This window comes from Cryptomeria japonica, chromosome 8 (genome assembly GCF_030272615.1).
Source record: "Cryptomeria japonica chromosome 8, Sugi_1.0, whole genome shotgun sequence".
Lineage (NCBI taxonomy): Eukaryota > Viridiplantae > Streptophyta > Pinopsida > Cupressales > Cupressaceae > Cryptomeria > Cryptomeria japonica.
The window spans coordinates 513867356-513884640 of NC_081412.1; the positions used below are offsets into that span (position 1 = coordinate 513867356).

A 17285-nucleotide genomic window follows, 5' to 3' on the forward strand; every position below is an offset into this window, starting at 1 on the left:
CGCAGCTCAAACGGACACCTGCAATTGAACTAAACACAATTTTAAAGGCTCAGGCTAACCATACGCAAGGATACACAATCAGCATATCCTCAATGGTATGAGCCCGAATCCATCAAATAGCTACACACCCAAAAAGAAAGATTTATCTAAATTGCTGAAAGAAACCATGCAAACAGACTAAAACCAAGATGATAAACACCAAATCAATGTTCATTATATTGATTCTAGCTGCCTATTACAATAATTTCTGTAGCATTTCTATGCTACTACTAAAATTTAACTTTCTACAAAACTCTAACCTATTCTAACTGTCTAAAAATCTAACCATGATCTAACCCTTTACAAAAGAAAGGCCTCTACCTTTTATAGATTTTGCAAACTGAACTAGAGACCAAGATTGACTGCATCCAAGGGCCTTGATCTGCCTTCTAGAAGCATGGCAGCCTGTTGATGTGTTTTTTATGCACATGCGAACACATAATAAAATACCAAGGTATCTTATCCTCTCTTGAACAAAGTTTCCCGACTGCTGAAGATCTTGCCGAAGGAGCAATCGGAGGAACTCCAAGGTTCTGGTATGTAGGATCTCTACGTGTGGATAAACTCTCGTGGTATGATGTGATTTGGCTGGAATCACAAGGGGACTTACATTCGATGACCTGAGCGTCTAATTTCTTTGGATATCACTGGAACGTGGGTCTTTACTGATCCTTGATTTTAAAAAAGGGAAAAAGGATAAGGGTTGGAGAAGGATCTAATTCTAACACTAAGAATGTAGGAGCAATGGATGATCTTTGATGAAACTCTAACTAAGTCTTGCTTTGAAATGCTAGGATCATCTCCACAAGGTTAGTGCGATCTTCTGAGGATAGCTTTATGATGTTCAGATCACCGCTACAAGCATAGATACCGTTAGGTTGATGCATATCAATGAAGAAGCGATAATTGAAGTTAAGCTTAAGTTGAATGATTCCAGTTGACTACACATGTCATGTCCCCCCGTTAGCTCTGTCTAGTAGAGACATGTGAGTCAGTTATTATGGGGTCTTGTAGGCTGACAGTGATGGATAGAGACTCAGTGTGGTTATACAGTGTCTGGGACTTGGTGTTCTGGCAGTAGTTGATCAGTTTGGAGCAGTTCCTTATTTTTAGGAGACAGTTCCTACATTTATGGAGGATATCCCTACTATTTAGGAGGTTATGACCATACCTAGGTTTGGGTCTCCTTGAGATTATTCCTTGGGTTCAGTTTTCGAGGATTTGGGTTTGTTTCCTAGTTTCTAGGAGCATCCCTAGATTTTAGGGATGAGACTGCCAGTGGATCCTTGATTTCCAACTTCAGTCACAGATAGTGGCAGGTTGACTTTCTGGTTTGTGGTGTCATTTGAGCATTTTGCAGCTATTTGGGTTATATTTTTAATATTTCCTAAGTTAGCATTTATTATTTAAATAAGGCTATGTTTATAGCCATTTTGGAGTAATAAGGGGTTTTTGGCCTCATCTGGATGGGTATCCCTTGGTGTAATAGCTTGTTGGAAAGGTCTTGGACTTTTCTAAATATTTCTCTTTTGACTCAGATCCTTTCGGTGAACGGATTTCTTTATATTTGAAAAAAGGTCATTTTTCTATACACTTGGCAACTTAAAATGAGAAATATAACATTTTAACCCTAAACGCCCCATTGAGTCACTTTTAGGGTTCGAGCTAAGTGGGAAGGGGTTATAAGGAAGTTGTGACCTAATTCTTGCATCTTTTTACACATTCAAAACTTGCTTCTTGCGAATTTGCTCTGGTAGAGCGATTCTTCATCTGGGACGCAAACCTTAGGTTGGATACTGGCTGGGACGTAACCCTTAGCAGTAGTTTGTCAGTAAAGACTTCAGGGTGTTGGACATTGCTTGACAGAGATTGGGTGCGCTATTGATTGCAGAGGATTCAAATTGCATTCAGAGGGTTTCATCAAGGCGGCTAACCTTATTCAGTTGGCACGTGACTACAGCTGCAGCCCATTGGGAGTTGTGGTGGCGTCATTCTTCCTTGCTGTCCATGTTTGGTTTGTTGCTGGTGTGAAGAGCTGGAAATCTGCATATTGTGTCTTGCTTATTCATTGCTGGTCAATTCATTTTGTAGCAGCTCCAAATTGGTAAATGATAATTGCTGGAATACAAGGAAATTAGATTATTGTCCTGGTACGAGTTGTAGTATTTTGGATTGTAAGAGTTCTAATTTATGAACATTGTTTCCATTCTTATTTCGCACTATTATTGTTTACTGTTTCTTTATATATATATCTTCAAAACTTCAAAACAAAAGAAACAAACTCCCTTTCTGCACTTCTGTCTATTCTATAAGATCACTAGAAAATTACAAAAACCTAGTTTATTAAATAAAAATTACAGCAGATCAGAAACAGGAATCCAGCAGGGATCTTTCAGTGGTATCAAAGCCATCATCCTACCAGCTTGTAGGGCTTGTGTGGAAATTCCACACTAGGGTTACATTTTATTCTATGCATCCGGGTAGAGAGGAGATACACAGGTATTATACATGCAGGGTAGCTCAATAGGAGCGTGAGATTGGAATTGAACAGGTACCCAGTATGGCAGATGAACAAGGGGGTGCTAGACAGAACCAGATTGAGGATGAAGAACGGGAGATGATAACTCTCATCACTACACAACCCAGGATAGTCCAGACACTTGACAGATTACAGGAAACCTTGGAACGAATGGAGTTGGATAGAAATAGGGGTAGACATGGGCGGAACAGATTAGTTTCAGTGGCAGGCAGTCAACATAGCCATCAGTCCCATTCATCAGTGGGGAGCTCCCTTCATTCCTCTAGGCAGGAACGCCATCGTACACCTGCTACGGATAGACCTTTGCTTCCTCAGTTTGTACCAGGTGAACGACCAACACAGGAAGATCCACCAGAGGTTGGGTTCCAGGAGTCAGTTTTGGCAGCCACAGCTGAGTGGAGAGCCCTACCCCCAAAGGTTAGGGATGTTTTCCCTCTTCCCCAGTATTGTGCACAGCATAGAGATACAACTAGGTTCAGAGGAGATCGTGGTTATAGACCACCACAACAACAGAACTATGACCTCAATAGAGCTACTGGGAAGATCACATTGGCTACATATGATGGCTCTGGTGATACGAGTGCACGAGCTTGGGTGCACAAGTTGGACATATATCTATCCTTGAGGCCCATGCCTGAGCGTGAGGCTATTCAGTTTGTTGTGTTGCATTTAGACGGGATTGCCTATGATTGGTGGCACCATGGATTGGTCACCCAGGATCACGCCTTGGTACGTTCCTGTGCCGAGTTCACTGAACGACTCATTACACGGTTTGACCGTAAGGATACAGAGCTCTACTATAGAGAGTTGGCACATCTTAGACAGACTGGGCATGCAGAAGCTTATATTAATTAGTTCGAGCGTATTGCGGTTATGGTACCTGATATGCTCCAGAGGCAGAGTGTGATGTTATTTCTTGAGGGATTGCAGGATAGACTTAAGGGATTGGTACGTGCTTTCCAGCCAGCCACTCTTAAGGAGGCCATTGATGTGACATTGAGACTGGATACCGTTCCCACTTCTTATCAGGCAGATAAGAAGCAATTCAGGGACTCTCGGCCTGCACAGAAGGCCAATACTTCACAGAATAAAGGAGGGTCATCATCTAGACCCCCTTGGATGAATCAAGAGACGAGGAACGAATTGAGAAGGAAAAAGTTATGCTTTTCCTGCAAGGAACCTTGGGAACCAGGACACTGTTGCATGGGTAAAGGAAAGGTTCATTTGATTGAGGTGACATCTGAGTTAGGGGATGAGGAGGTACCCGACATTGACACTGAGGATAGCATGGAGGATGTTGAGCTGGTGCAGACACAGTTGGAGTTAGATACCCTTGAGCCTTTGGCGACAGCCAAAGTAACTATGGCTACCCTCTCCAGTTATCCTAAATTTCATGCCTTTAGGTTGAAAGGTACACTGAAGGGCAAGCGGGTCATGAGCTTGGTAGACACAGGTGCCACACATAACTTTATTGAGCAGAAGTTAGTGGAGAGGCATGGATTACAGTATGAGGAGTTTGGTGGTTTTGGAGTGAAGGTGGCAGATGGTGCAGTTTTGGGCTGTACTAAATGGATTCCATAGCTTAGTATTCAGATGGGGGATTATACTCTGATCGATGATTTTTATGTGCTTCCATTAGAGGATTATGATGTGGTCTTGGGAATGCAGTGGTTACAGGGTATTGGGCATTACATTATTGATCACCACCGTATGCAGTTAGAGTTCCTTTCTGGGGGGAAGAAGACTATCTTAAGGGCAGCGTCAGATGGTGGACCTAAGGAGGTGTCTTCTCGCAGGATGGAGACTACTATTAGACATAATGATATGATTTGGGCTACACATTGTTTGGTGAAGTCCAAAACACCTACACCTCAGGATGGCAGGGTATTTCATGTTGATATTCAGTCAGTGATGGACCGTCATGGGAGAGTATTTGGTGACATACCTTCTGGAGTGCCTCCAGATAGAGGTTTTGAGCATGGTATAGAGATGGAGGATGGAGCGAAGCCAGTGATTACTACCCCATATCGTCATCCTCGAGCCTATAAGGATGAAATTGAGAAGACTATTCATGAGTTGTTGGATATGGGTTTCATTCGGCCTAGTTCTAGCCCCTTTGCTTCTTCTGTAGTGCTTGTTAAGAAGAAGGATGGGACTCTACAGATGTGTATAGATTACAGAGCCTTGAACAAGAAGACAATCAAGAACAGATACCCTATTCCACGCATTGATGAGTTATTGGATGAGCTTCATGGAGCTATCTACTTCTCTAAGATTGATCTTCGTTTAGGTTACCATCAGATACGTGTACGAGCAGAGGATGTACACAAGACTGCCTTCCGTTGTCACTATGGGTACTATGAGTTTCTGGTAATGCCTTTTGGCCTTACCAATGCACCAGCCACTTTCCAGTCCTGTATGAACCATATCTTCAACAAGCAGTTGAGGAAGTCGGTTCTAGTGTTCTTTGATGACATATTGATTTACAGTCGTACTTGGGAGGACCATCTCAGACATGTTGAGGAGGTACTTAGCATTATGGAGAGCCAGTCTCTATTTGCTAAGTTATCCAAATGTGAGTTTGGACTTAGGGAGGTTTTATATTTGGGCCATGTGATCAGTGCTGATGGGGTGAAGGTGCATGAGGAGAAGATTCAGGCAATTCGGGATTGGCCTCGCCCTCAAAACATTACTGAGTTACGTGGGTTCCTTGGTTTATGTGCTTATTACAGAAGATTTGTGAGAGGTTTCTCTCAGTTGGCAGCACCTTTGACAGACCTCACAAAGAAAGGGGCGTTCAGATGGATAGAACAGGCACAAGGAGTCTTTGATAGACTCAAGGAGGTTATGAGCACTTGTCCAGTTTTGGCATTACCTGATTTCTCGCAGCCATTTGTCCTAGAGTGTGATGCTTCAGGTCTGGGCATAGGAGCTGTGTTGATGCAGAACAAACATCCCATTGCCTATGAGAGTTGGAAGCTGCGAGATAATGAGAGGTTGTACTCTACCTATGATAAGGAAATGTTGGCTATTATGCATGCTTTAGCCAAATTCAGACAGTATCTTGTTGGCAGCAAATTTGTGGTAAGAACCGACCACATTAGTTTGAAATATTTCCTAGATCAGACAGAGCTCAATGATCGACAACAAAAATGGGTGAGCAAGATTCAGGCTTATGATTTCGATATCGAATTCATAAAGGGGAAGAATAATACTGTGGCTGATGCACTCTCTAGAAAACCATCATTTGCTGCCCTATGTTCGTTGAGTGAGATTTCAGCAGATTGGAAGGCTCAACTTTTGGTTGAGTATTCCAAAAATCAGCATGCTTGTGAGGTCATGGATGGTTTGATAGTGGACGACAGATACAGTGTGGTAGATGATATTATCTATTACAAGGGCAGGGTTTATCTTGTTCCAGGTTCACAGTTGAAGGAACAAATTTTGCATGCTTTCCATGATACTCCTACGGCAGGACATCCAGGGTATGTTAAGACTTACAGAGCGGTTCGAGAGAGATTCTCTTGGAAGGGTCTCAAAGATGATGTTTTGCGGCATGTCTGTGAGTGTATGACTTGTCAGCAGAACAAGTCGGAGCATACTTATCTTGCTGGGTTGTTACAGCCCTTGCCTATACCGGAACAGAAGTGGACTGGGATTTCTATGGACTTCATTACAAGTCTTCCTCGGGTACAAGGGAAGGATTGTATCTATGTGGTCGTGGATAGGCTAACAAAATATGCCCACTTCTTTCCCATTGCAGTTGATTTTACAGCATCTCAGGTGGCTAAGCTATTTTTCAGAGAGGTGTTTAGACTCCATGGTCTTCCCAAGACCATAGTGAGTGATAGGGACAGCAGATTCATGAGTTCCTTTTGGCAAGAACTTTTCAGGCTAGCAGGCATTGAGTTGACACCTAGTACTAGTTACCACCCTCAAACAGATGGACAAACCGAAATAGTCAATAAGTGGGTTGAGGGATATTTGCATAACTATGTGTCAGGGCAGCAGAAAGCATGGGTACGTTGGTTTTATTTGGGCGAGTATTGTTATAATACTACGCACCATATGTCCATTGGTATGACGCCTTTCAGAGCTCTCTACGGCTATGAGGCATTATCCTTCATTGATTTAGCTCTAAGTGATAGTAGAGTTCCTTTGGCTCAGGATTGGTTACAAAAGAATCAGGATATCATGAGATCTCTCAGGGAGAATTTACAGCATGCACAGAATCAGCAAAAGATATACGCTGATCGGCATAGGATTGAGAGAGCATTTGAGGTGGATGACATGGTTTTCTTGCGCTTACAGCCATACCGGCAAAGCACCCTTAAAGGGGGGGGAGCTAAGAAGCTCAAACCACGTTTTTATGGACCATACAGGGTACTTAGGCGAGTTGGAGAGGTTGCTTATGAGGTTGAGTTACCACCAGGCAGTAAAATTCATAATGTGTTTCATGTATCTTGCCTAAAAAAGGCCCTTGGACAACATATTACAGTTTCACCCAATTTAAACCCCATGGATGAAGAAGGCAAATTGACTTTGGTTCCTGAGGAGATTCTTGAGGTGAGGGAACGGCGGTTGAGAAGCAGGGTGATTCGTGAGTATTTGGTACATTGGAGAAATCTTCCCATAGAGGATGCCACTTGGGAGGGTGAGGCCATTTTACAACATCCAGCATTACAGTTGCTTGTGGGCAAGCATCTCTGAGAGGGGAGGACTGTCATGTCCCCCCTTTAGCTCTGTCTAGCAGAGACATGTGAGTCAGTTATTATGGGGTCTTGTAGGCTGACAGTGATGGATAGAGACTCAGTGTGGTTATACAGTGTCTGGGACTTGGTGTTCTGGCAGTAGTTGATCAGTTTGGAGTAGTTCCTTATTTTTAGGAGACAGTTCCTACATTTATGGAGGATATCCCTACTATTTAGGAGGTTATGACCATACCCAGGTTTGGGTCTCCTTGAGATTATTCCTTGGGTTCAGTTTCAGAGGATTTGGTTTTGTTTCCTAGTTTCTAGGAGCATCCCTAGATTTTAGGGATGAGACTGCCAGTGGATCCTTGATTTCCGACTTCAGTCACAGACAGTGGCAGGTTGACTTTCTGGTTTGTGGTGTCATTTGAGCATTTTGCAGCTATTTGGGTTATATTTTTAATATTTCCTAAGTTAGCATTTATTATTTAAATAAGGCTATGTTTATAGCCATTTTGGAGTAATAAGGGGTTTTTGGCCTCATTTGGATGGGTATCCCTTGGTGTAATAGCTTGTTGGAAAGGTCTTGGACTTTTCTAAATATTTCTCTTTTGACTCAGATCCTTTCGATGAACGGATTTCTTTATATTTGAAAAAAGGTCGTTTGTCTATACCAAAGATGTAAATATCTTAATCGGCAATAAATCGTTTGGCCGAAATTTTTTAAAAAATCGGGAATCGGGAAAAAATCGGGAAAAAATCAGCAATAAATCGGCAAAATTATCGAACATTTGAAAATATATAATTTTTTTAAATATTCTAAAAAAACACATGTATACACTAAATTTATAGAACACAATAGCATATTACTGGTTTCCATCATATATAAATCATAGTTTGAGACTTCAAGTCAAATACATACCATATGGCATATAGCAAAGTGATATACCAAAAAAACAAGTTCAAGTTCTAAACAGTAAATACGATTGAGTCAAATCCATATTGTAGAGCCTAGCCCACAAAACAAATCAGTGAAGTCTGAATACATATTAAGTTCATGGTTTCATATCATTGAAAACTGGAAATCATAGATTGCGTTTGCGACTAAAGCTCAAAAAACTCTGTTGCCGCTGAGTGGATGCTGAAGTAGATGGTGTTGCAGCAGCTGCTGCTGCTGCTGCAATATCCTCAACCGGTGATGAATCTGCCTCTTCTGGATCAACAAACTCATCTCCCGCCTCCTCACGTTCTGCCACCTCTGCCGCCCATTCAGCTGCCTCCCTCTCCATCTCATCTAACTGAGCATCAGTGATAAATGCATCCACATCAATATCACCAGTAGCACCATCAGGTTCAGCAATCCAATCCGCTGTGTATGGATCAATCTCATCAATGTCAAGTGCGTCATATGAATTGTTCCCTTGTACCCTCTTTTCATGCAGTCGAAGGTTGTACCGCACATATACAAGGTCATTCAAATGCTTCTGAGTCAACCTATTGCGCTTTTTTGTGTGAATGGCCTCAAAGACACTCCAGTTGCGCTCACAACCAGAAGCACTACAAGGCTGAGATAATATGCGGATTGCAAGCTTTTGAAGATTAGGCGTTGTGGCACCATAATCTTCCCACCACAGATCTGCAAACATACAAATTGGCATTTATAACTTGGTAAATATTTTTATAAACTTAAAGATTGAAATAAATGGTAAAGTTAAACCATAAAATAGATTTAAGAGCACATTTTTTTTTACCTGGCAACAGGGTGTCTCTTTTACGAATACCAATAGGTGAAGAAAACAATGGCCCATCTCCCTTCTTGTACCTCTGCAACTCATCAACAATGAGGTCTTGAATATTTTCATTAGGAACCAACCTCTGAATACATGTGTCAAGGCCAAGTTGAACCTCCTGATCTATTTTGAAACTGCGGGAGTAAAAGAACTTGGGGTTCAAATAGTAGGCAGCAGCATGGATATGTTGGTGGAGTTGTCGGTTCCACCTTCGATCAATTATGCGCCATATGGGTTCATATTTAGTCCTCTCTGACCCATACAAGTGCTGAATTGCCTCTTTGGCCTTATCCATGGCCTCATATAGATACCCTATGGGGCTTTTATCCCCATCCACCATTCGTAGAACCCTCACCAACGGTTCTGACAACTAGACATGACAAATTTAACAAAAATCAGCAATGTGTAATATTAGAAAATTTAAAAATATATCATCAATTGAAATTTGAACACTTACATTGATGATCTCCTCCATGAGTTTGGCAAATCTATCATCAAAAACGGCCTTCACGACCTTCTCTGCTTCAGGCTTCCTACAATAAGGGCTTTGCAACCATCTTTCACTCACAAACATCCTCTTCAGGTTGGGCAATGCACGTAATATGCTCTGTAAGTTGAGGAAATTCGTGGCAAAACGTGTGACTCCTGAACGCACAAGATCCTTACCATCAGTGTGTTGTCTCATAAGCTCCAAGACCCATGTGTGGTTGTATATGTACTTTGTGATTTCCCTTCCATCTTCAACCACATTCTTCACCCAACTAAGTTTCCCTATGTCCTCGAGGAGTAAATCAAGGCAATGAGCAGCACAAGGGCTCCAAAATAATGACGGATGCCTAGCTTGTAGAAGTTTACCCGCTGCCACATATGCAGCTGCATTATCGGTCACAACCTGAACAACATTCTGCACTCCCACTTCGGTCACCACCTCATCCAACATGTTGCACAAGGTCTCTGCATTCTTCACTTGATCTGAGGCATCAATCGATTTTAAAAATACCACCTGTCCCCCTGAAGCAACTAGAAAGTTTATGAGTGTCCTATTCCTACTATCCGTCCACCCATCAGATAAAATGGTGCAGCCATTCCTTTCCCAATTCCTCCTTTGTTGTTCCACCAGCTGATGTGTGTTTTGGACCTCATCTTGCAATAATGGCCCACTCAACTCATAACGACTTGGGGACTTGAACCCCTTACCAGAAATGGTCAATCCACTGACCATTTGCTCCCAATATGGACTCTCAATAATACTAAACGGAATATTGTTGTAAATCCAAAATCTAGCCACTGCCGCTCTTGTCTGCTGATGCACTTCCTTATTCCATGAAGTACCTAACAATCCAGGTTGTGCACCAGGAGTGTTACGAGGAATGAAAAAACCAGATGTATTGCTGCCCACCCCAAAATTTTCTGACTCTGTAGAACTAATATTCCTCTCTGGGGCTGTCATTGCCTCTGCTGTCCTCTTTTTTTCTACTTTCTTTTGCTCAAATTCTGAAAGTTTTGCTTTTGCCTCCCTTTGAACCTCTTCAGGACAATTGTCACATACCGTAATATTTTGTCCACTGATCTGTGCAAGGTGAATTTTGAGTCGGTATATTCCACCGGTCATAGTTTTCCTGCAATGGTTACAAATAACCTCTCCTGCCACTGCACCTGGTGTGCCATGTTTCCACATAGGATCCCTCTTTCTACCACCACCTCTAATTGTAGAAGCCATTGTCTTTTATAAAAATTCGAAAGAAACCTAGCAAAAGAGACCAAACATGGATCAATATATGCCATTAAGAAAAAATGCTGGTCTTTCTTTAGCTGATATTGGAATGGCATGAAAAGTCTAGGTTCTACACATTACAGACATTCTGAAATATACAGTTATTGAGAAGAAACTGGCAAACAATCTGTTTTAGTTTGTTTTTAACAACAATTACAAATTTACAACATCTTCAAAAGACAATTATTCAGTATTCTTAATTTCCTGCATTTTCACGATTCACCTTTATCCTTGGATCCTTGGTTTAGTTCTATTGCATGATTTACAAGGTTTACTATTGTGTAATATAAAATTTTAAATCACAAACTCAAAGTTTACAGTAAATCATGTAATATAAATCGAAGCTTATGTGAAATAGGAGTTGTGTAATTCTAAATTCTAATTACTAATTACTAATTAATAAATTATAATATATTGTTTACAAGGTTTTGAACTTTTGATTGTGTTTACTGTTTACTGTTTTATTATTTTATAATATAAAATAATAAAACAGTAAACAGTAAACACAATCAAAAGTTCAAAACCTTGATTGTGTTTAGTGTTTACAACTTTACTGTTTTATCATACTGATAATTTATAATTTTATTATTATATATCATTCTAGATTTTATATTCAGAGATTGCTCTTCACACTTCACAAATTACCTATTTTTCATTTTAATTGATTGCAAACTAATATATGATAATTATTAATGATAACAGATAATAGATATATCATTTTTTTTTAAATTCTGTAAATATAGCTAAATGGTGAGCAAAATATATATATCGTAATATTTGTTGATTGCTGAATTGTTCAACTTCACAATGGCAAATCCAAACCTGGAAGTCGTGACTGTAAGGCTTTCTTGAAGGATGAAAGTTTTATCTGCTCTTCTGGTGGGTAAGGCATATATGGTCGGTGGAGCTTGGTGCTAACCGGAAGGAATTCGAAGCTGCCTTATTCTAGTTGTTCGTTCAACCGGTTACCCACCCGTGAACTCCCCTTCATTGGCCTAACATAGAGAAGGGCCTGCTAACATTGGATCGGATCCTGCTAACAGCTGAACCCCCGATCTATATTTACATACGTTATATCATTCAAAGAAGTCGCGGAGCCGGAAGTCGAGCCGCAGTCGCGCGTTTTCGTCAGCAAAAATAAAACCCTTTTCTCATCATTTCACGCGACCCTTTTTACCTTTTAGGGTTTGCGTGCTTTTTTTTTAAACGCTTTTTGGTTTATGCCGAGTTTCCAGGATTTAATCGCGATTTTTTACGATTAAAAATCGCGATTTTTGGCGAATAAATCGCATGCGATTAAAACGGCGATTAAATCTTTTAGCCAAATGACTCGCGATAAATCGCGATTTTCACGATATTTTCACGATATTTACATCTCTGGTCTATACACTTGGCAACTTAAAATGAGAAATATAACATTTTAACCCTAAACACCCCATTGAGTCACCTTTAGGGTTCGAGCAAAGTGGGAAGGGGTTATAAGGAAGTTGTGACCTAATTCTTGCATCTTTTTACACATTCAAAACTTGCTTCTTGCGAATTTGCTCTGGTAGAGCGATTCTTCATCTGGGATGTGTTGTGACCATTTCACACATCGCCCCATTAAAATGGGGACCTCCTCTTTTTGCTTTTGTTTTGCCTTTTCTTCTCTCTGTTTTTAGGGTTTTGATTAAGTGAGTGAGTTGTTTGGACTAGGGTTAAGCCTTAGGGGTTTCTTTTGGATGTTTTCAAGCCGAAGTCCAGTCAAATTTTGAAGGTTATTACGCATCCTCCTGAAGATTGTTTACTGAAGTTAGGGTTGTCTTAGGTGAAGTCAGGGTTCTTTGGGGTAAATTCAAAGTTTTCTAAGTGCCAGCATTTTGAGGATAAAATTGTATATTTTGTCTAGGTAAATTTTGACCAAATTTTTGGAAGCAAGATGACTGACCCTGGCCTTGAAGATAACCTAACCCTGCATGATGAAGTGATTTGAGGATTTAAACTGTGGATATTTTAGCTTGAAAAGGAGAAATCGCTCCTGTCCCTCTCTCAGGGACCAGGGCGAAAATGTTATTTGATGCATATTGGTTACTGACTTGTTTAAATTGTTTTGTGCAGGGTTGCCAGGGGAGTCAATTGGACGTGAATTGAAGATTTTAAGGATTTTGGAGGTTTGAAGATGATGATTTTGAATGATTAAGACAAAATCGCTCCTGTCCTTCACTAAAGGACCAAGGCGAATGGGTTTGCTTAGGGTCATTCCTGGCCTTGATTCGTCAAATTTGAGCGTCCAAGGATACAATGATGGATGAAATCAACATGATAGAACACCCAGACTTAGTCAAAAGCGATGAAGGGTTGAACGTTTTACCCAGCATGATGAAGGCGCTCCTGTCCCTCACCAAGGGACCAGAGCGATTTTCTTCAAACACACCTTCCTGGTCCCTTTTTGGACTTGGGCTCTCATTCACCGATTGTCAAAGGACGATATCTTCCCTAGCAAAGGAAATTTGAGATGAAAATTGTAATGATTTGGCCTTGAAGACAAAAGGCGCTCCTGTCCCTCACTGAAGGACCGGAGCTTGAATTCTAAATTTGCATTTTCCTTGCAAGATTTAAGTGATTTTGCGATTTGAGGAGGTCGAGAGAAGTATGTTTTATTCGTTGAATATAACTTAAGTGGCCTACAAAGCAGAAAATCAACCCAAGTTGCAATAGGCGCTCCTGTCCCTCTCCAAGGGACCAGAGCGATTTTTAAAGGATGCTCCTGTCCCTCTCCAAGGATCTAGAGCGATTTTCTAAAAAGTGTAAATTTCTTGCAAAAGACAAGGCAAGTTTGTGATTGAAATGGATGTAATAAGGCATGATTAGCCCATTGAAGATAATTTGGAAGGCTAGTAAAGGACAGATAAGCTTGAATTTACAAAAGCGCTCCTGTCCCTCTCCAAGGGACCAGAGCGATTTTCCCTCAAGACAAGTTTTTGGCGAAGGAAAAGCAAGTTTTACGTTGGAGATGAATGAAGGAAGGCGTAATCACTCCATTGAAGATAATTTTGAAAGTTAGCAAAACACAAGTGAGCACACAAGTGAGCTCATAATGGCCAAGTTCGCTCCTGTCCCTCACCAAGGGACCAAAGCGAAATCTTCAAATATGCCTAATTTTGGAATGCTACCTTCGTTTCCAAGACTCAAGATGGAATAAGGAATGATGTTTTACGCCTTGAAGGTAATTCGAGGTTGATATGATCAAGAGTGTGTGCAATAAGCTAAAGAACGCTCCTGTCCTTCACTGGAGGACCAGGGCAATTTCTATAGAATCAACCATTTTCCTCCAAAGCCACGCCAAGACAAGGCGATACAAGATGGGAAATGCCTTTCAAAAGATGATAAACAAGGAATTGACCCCAAGAATAAACGATCCTAGGCTCAAGAACAAAATCGCTCCTGTCCTTCACTGGAGGACCAGGGCGAAAACCTTTGGAGAGTCTATGTTGCCTTGGAGAAACGAGTTAAGCATGCATAGAACGAGCAATAATGATCATTGCCTACCTCACATCATGAATTGGCAATTTGGAAAATGAAGGATTGAGGACAAAAGTGAAAAGGCGCTCCTGTCCCTCTCCAAGGGACCAGAGCAAAGTTATTGGCATTCACTATTTTCTACTTGGGCGTTAATATCCTCCAAATCGCATAAAATGCCAAAATCATCAACTTCAAAATATTTGAAAAAATTAATTAAATTGGCATTTAATAAATTAATTTTGGGCCTCAAAAAATCGAATTTCTATTATAAAGGCATTTAAAATTAATTTTTGTGAAATAAAAAATTAAAAGTTGAGGGCACAAGGCATTATTTTATCTTTATTTATCAAGTCGGCCTTCTTCTTAGTGTTTTTTATATTTTATTTTTTGGCTTATTTTGTCAAGTCGGCCTATGGGAAATGAAATGGTGAGCGCTCTATATATTTGGGTGTGTTTGTTCATTATTCAAATCATTCACTCATTATTTCAAGTGTGATTTGGAGGGCAAAGAAGAAGTGCGAAAGCTGGCCTATTTGGAGCGAATTTTCCTCAAGTGTTGAAGACTAAAGGTGGTGGAGTTGATGCTTGTGAAGACTAAAGGGGGCGCATTTTGCTAAAGGGAGTCTTGATCTACATTTTGCCTAGCGAATTCTCCTATTTTTGCATCCCTTTTTAAAATGAAATTCCCAAGTGGAGGTATGGCGTAATCACCTTGGCACCATTTTTGAAGATTTAAATTTTGCTTTGAAAATCCTAAATTAGGAAATGATAACTCAAGATTTATCATGAGGTTTCCTAAATTAAAATCTTGAATCTTCCTTTTAAAGTTTAATTTTTAGATTTCAAGATATATTACTAATTTTGAAATGTTGTGTAGGTATCAAGATGGCGACTCCAAAGCCCGAAGGATCTACAAGTCGGAAGACTCTCCTCAAGGAAAATCAAGCAAGAACAAGGACAACCTTCTTCGAGCCTAGCATCGACAAGGACGGCCTTCTTTGGACTAACGTCATCAAGGGCGACCTCTTCCAATCCAGCATTCCAAGGCGAGGTACATCATCATCCTGCACATCAAGGACACAAGAAGTTAGAACAAGGGTTCGTTGAAGAAGCAGATAGTTCCAGATGAATTAATTAAAGCTAGCTTCTCAACAACATCAAGTTGAATATTTACCAAGTTACAAGTGTCAGACGAGGTGGCATCCTAGTCATCACTTCTCCAGTCAGTGTGGTCCACCTCAGCATTTCCAGATTCAATGTACCTAACTCATGGAAGGTGGCACAAACTCCGATGTACCTACCCTAGCTATCCATTGGTGGAATTTTCTAGAGAGGACATGTGTCCAAGCAATACAATTTTATCATTGGTCAAGCATTAAATGTTATGTAATGGTTGTAACAAACCCTAATTAGGGTTTTCATTGTTGAATCTTGGCCATTGATCTCGAATTGATCTAAGCCATCGAATTGTATTGAGGGCACTATATAAACCCTGACTCTTCATTTTGTAAAGGGGATAGAATAGTTAGAATATAGTTGGAAGCAGTTAGAAGATAGATAGAGAGTAGTTAGAAGGTGATTAGCTAGTTGATAGAATAGCAATTAGAGAAGAGTAGAGAGAGAAGGCAAAGATTGTTGCCAAGATGTTGTTGTAAAAGACTTGTAACTTCATTGAAGAAATGGTGAAATTTATGGGTCGATTCGACAATTTGCATGGTCTTTATACTTCTCGTATTTGATTTCATGTTATTAGATGAGTGGAAGAAATGTGCTTGATTGATGGTGGAATTCGTATATCCATACTACTAGCAGTTTGTTGATTGGAGACTTGCCTTGTGTAGTCAACTGGAATCATTCAGCTTAAGCTTAACTTCAATTGTCGCTTCTTCATTAATATGCATCAACCTGATGGTGTCTATGCCTGCAGTGATGATTTGAACATCATAAAGCTTTCCTTCGAAGATCGCACTAACCTTGTGGAGATGGTCCTGGGATGTCAAAACAAGACTTAGTTAGAATTCCATCAAAGATCATTCATTGCTCCTACATTCCTTAGTATTAGGATTAGATCCTTTCCTCGCCCTCATCTTTTTTCCTTTTTTCAAATCGAAGCTAGTAAGAGCCTGTGTTCCAACAATATTCAAAGCAGATCAGACGTTCAATCATCAAATGTAAGTCCCCTTGTGATTCCAGCAAATCACATCATACCACAGAGAGCTTATCCACACATAGAGACCCTACATACAAGAACCTTGAAGTCATCCCGATTGATCCTTTTTGCGACATCTTCAGCATTCGGAGGCTTTACTCAAGAGAGGATAAGGTACCTTTAGGTATTTTATTCTGTGTTTGATAGTGTACAAAATACACGTCAACAGGATGCAAACCCCAGGTTGGATACTGGCTGGGACGTAACCCTCAGCAGTAGTTTGTCAGTAAAGACTTCAGGGTGTTGGACATTGCTTGACAGAGATTGGGTGCGCTATTGATTGCAGAGGATTCAAATTGCATTCAGAGGGTTTCATCAAGGCGGCTAACCTTATTCAGCTGGCACGTGACTACAGCTGCAGCCCATTGGGAGTTGTGGTGGCATCATTCTTCCTTGCTGTCCACGTTTGGTTTGTTGCTGGTGTGAAGAGCTGGAAATCTGCATATTGTGTCTTGCTTATTCATTGCTGGTCAATTCATTTTGTAGCAGCTCCAAATTGGTAAATGATAATTGTTGGAATACAAGGAAATTAGATTATTGTCCTGGTACGAGTTGTAGTATTTTGGATTGTAAGAGTTCTAATTTATGAACATTGTTTCCATTCTTATTTTGCACTATTATTGTTTACTGTTTCTTTATATATATATCTTCAAAACTTCAAAACAAAAGAAACAAACTCCCTTTCTGCACTTCTGTCTATTCTATAAGATCACTAGAAAATTACAAAAACCTAGTTTATTAA

At 40.4% G+C, this 17285-nt stretch overlaps 2 protein-coding genes across 5 annotated transcripts in view; both read right to left on the reverse strand.

Annotated features, from left to right (window-relative positions):
* LOC131047803 (pectin acetylesterase 3) overlaps positions 1–17285 on the reverse strand; it is a 245288-nt gene that overhangs the window by 134716 nt on the left and 93287 nt on the right. The gene's annotated exons all lie outside the window — the stretch shown is intronic.
* On the reverse strand, positions 8120–10833 carry LOC131047801 (uncharacterized). The gene is made up of 3 exons (XM_057981588.2): positions 9517–10833; positions 9021–9429; positions 8120–8905 (listed from the first exon to the last, which is right to left on the reverse strand). Exons 1-3 carry the CDS (start codon positions 10777–10779, stop codon positions 8355–8357), a joined length of 2223 nt encoding a protein of 740 aa, XP_057837571.2. The 5' UTR covers positions 10780–10833; the 3' UTR covers positions 8120–8354.

What these genes read in the sequence shown, in the direction of transcription:
- LOC131047801 (XM_057981588.2), bottom strand. Translation starts at nt 10,779, where the DNA reads ATGGCTTCTACAATTAGAGGTGGTGGTAGAAAGAGGGATCCTATGTGG. An exon ending in TCATGGAGGAGATCATCAAT is followed by an intron (nt 9,430 to 9,516) that starts GTAAGTGTTCAA and finishes TGTCATGTCTAG; the next exon opens with TTGTCAGAACCGTTGGTGAG. An exon ending in AAGAGACACCCTGTTGCCAG is followed by an intron (nt 8,906 to 9,020) that starts GTAAAAAAAAAT and finishes GTATGTTTGCAG; the next exon opens with ATCTGTGGTGGGAAGATTAT.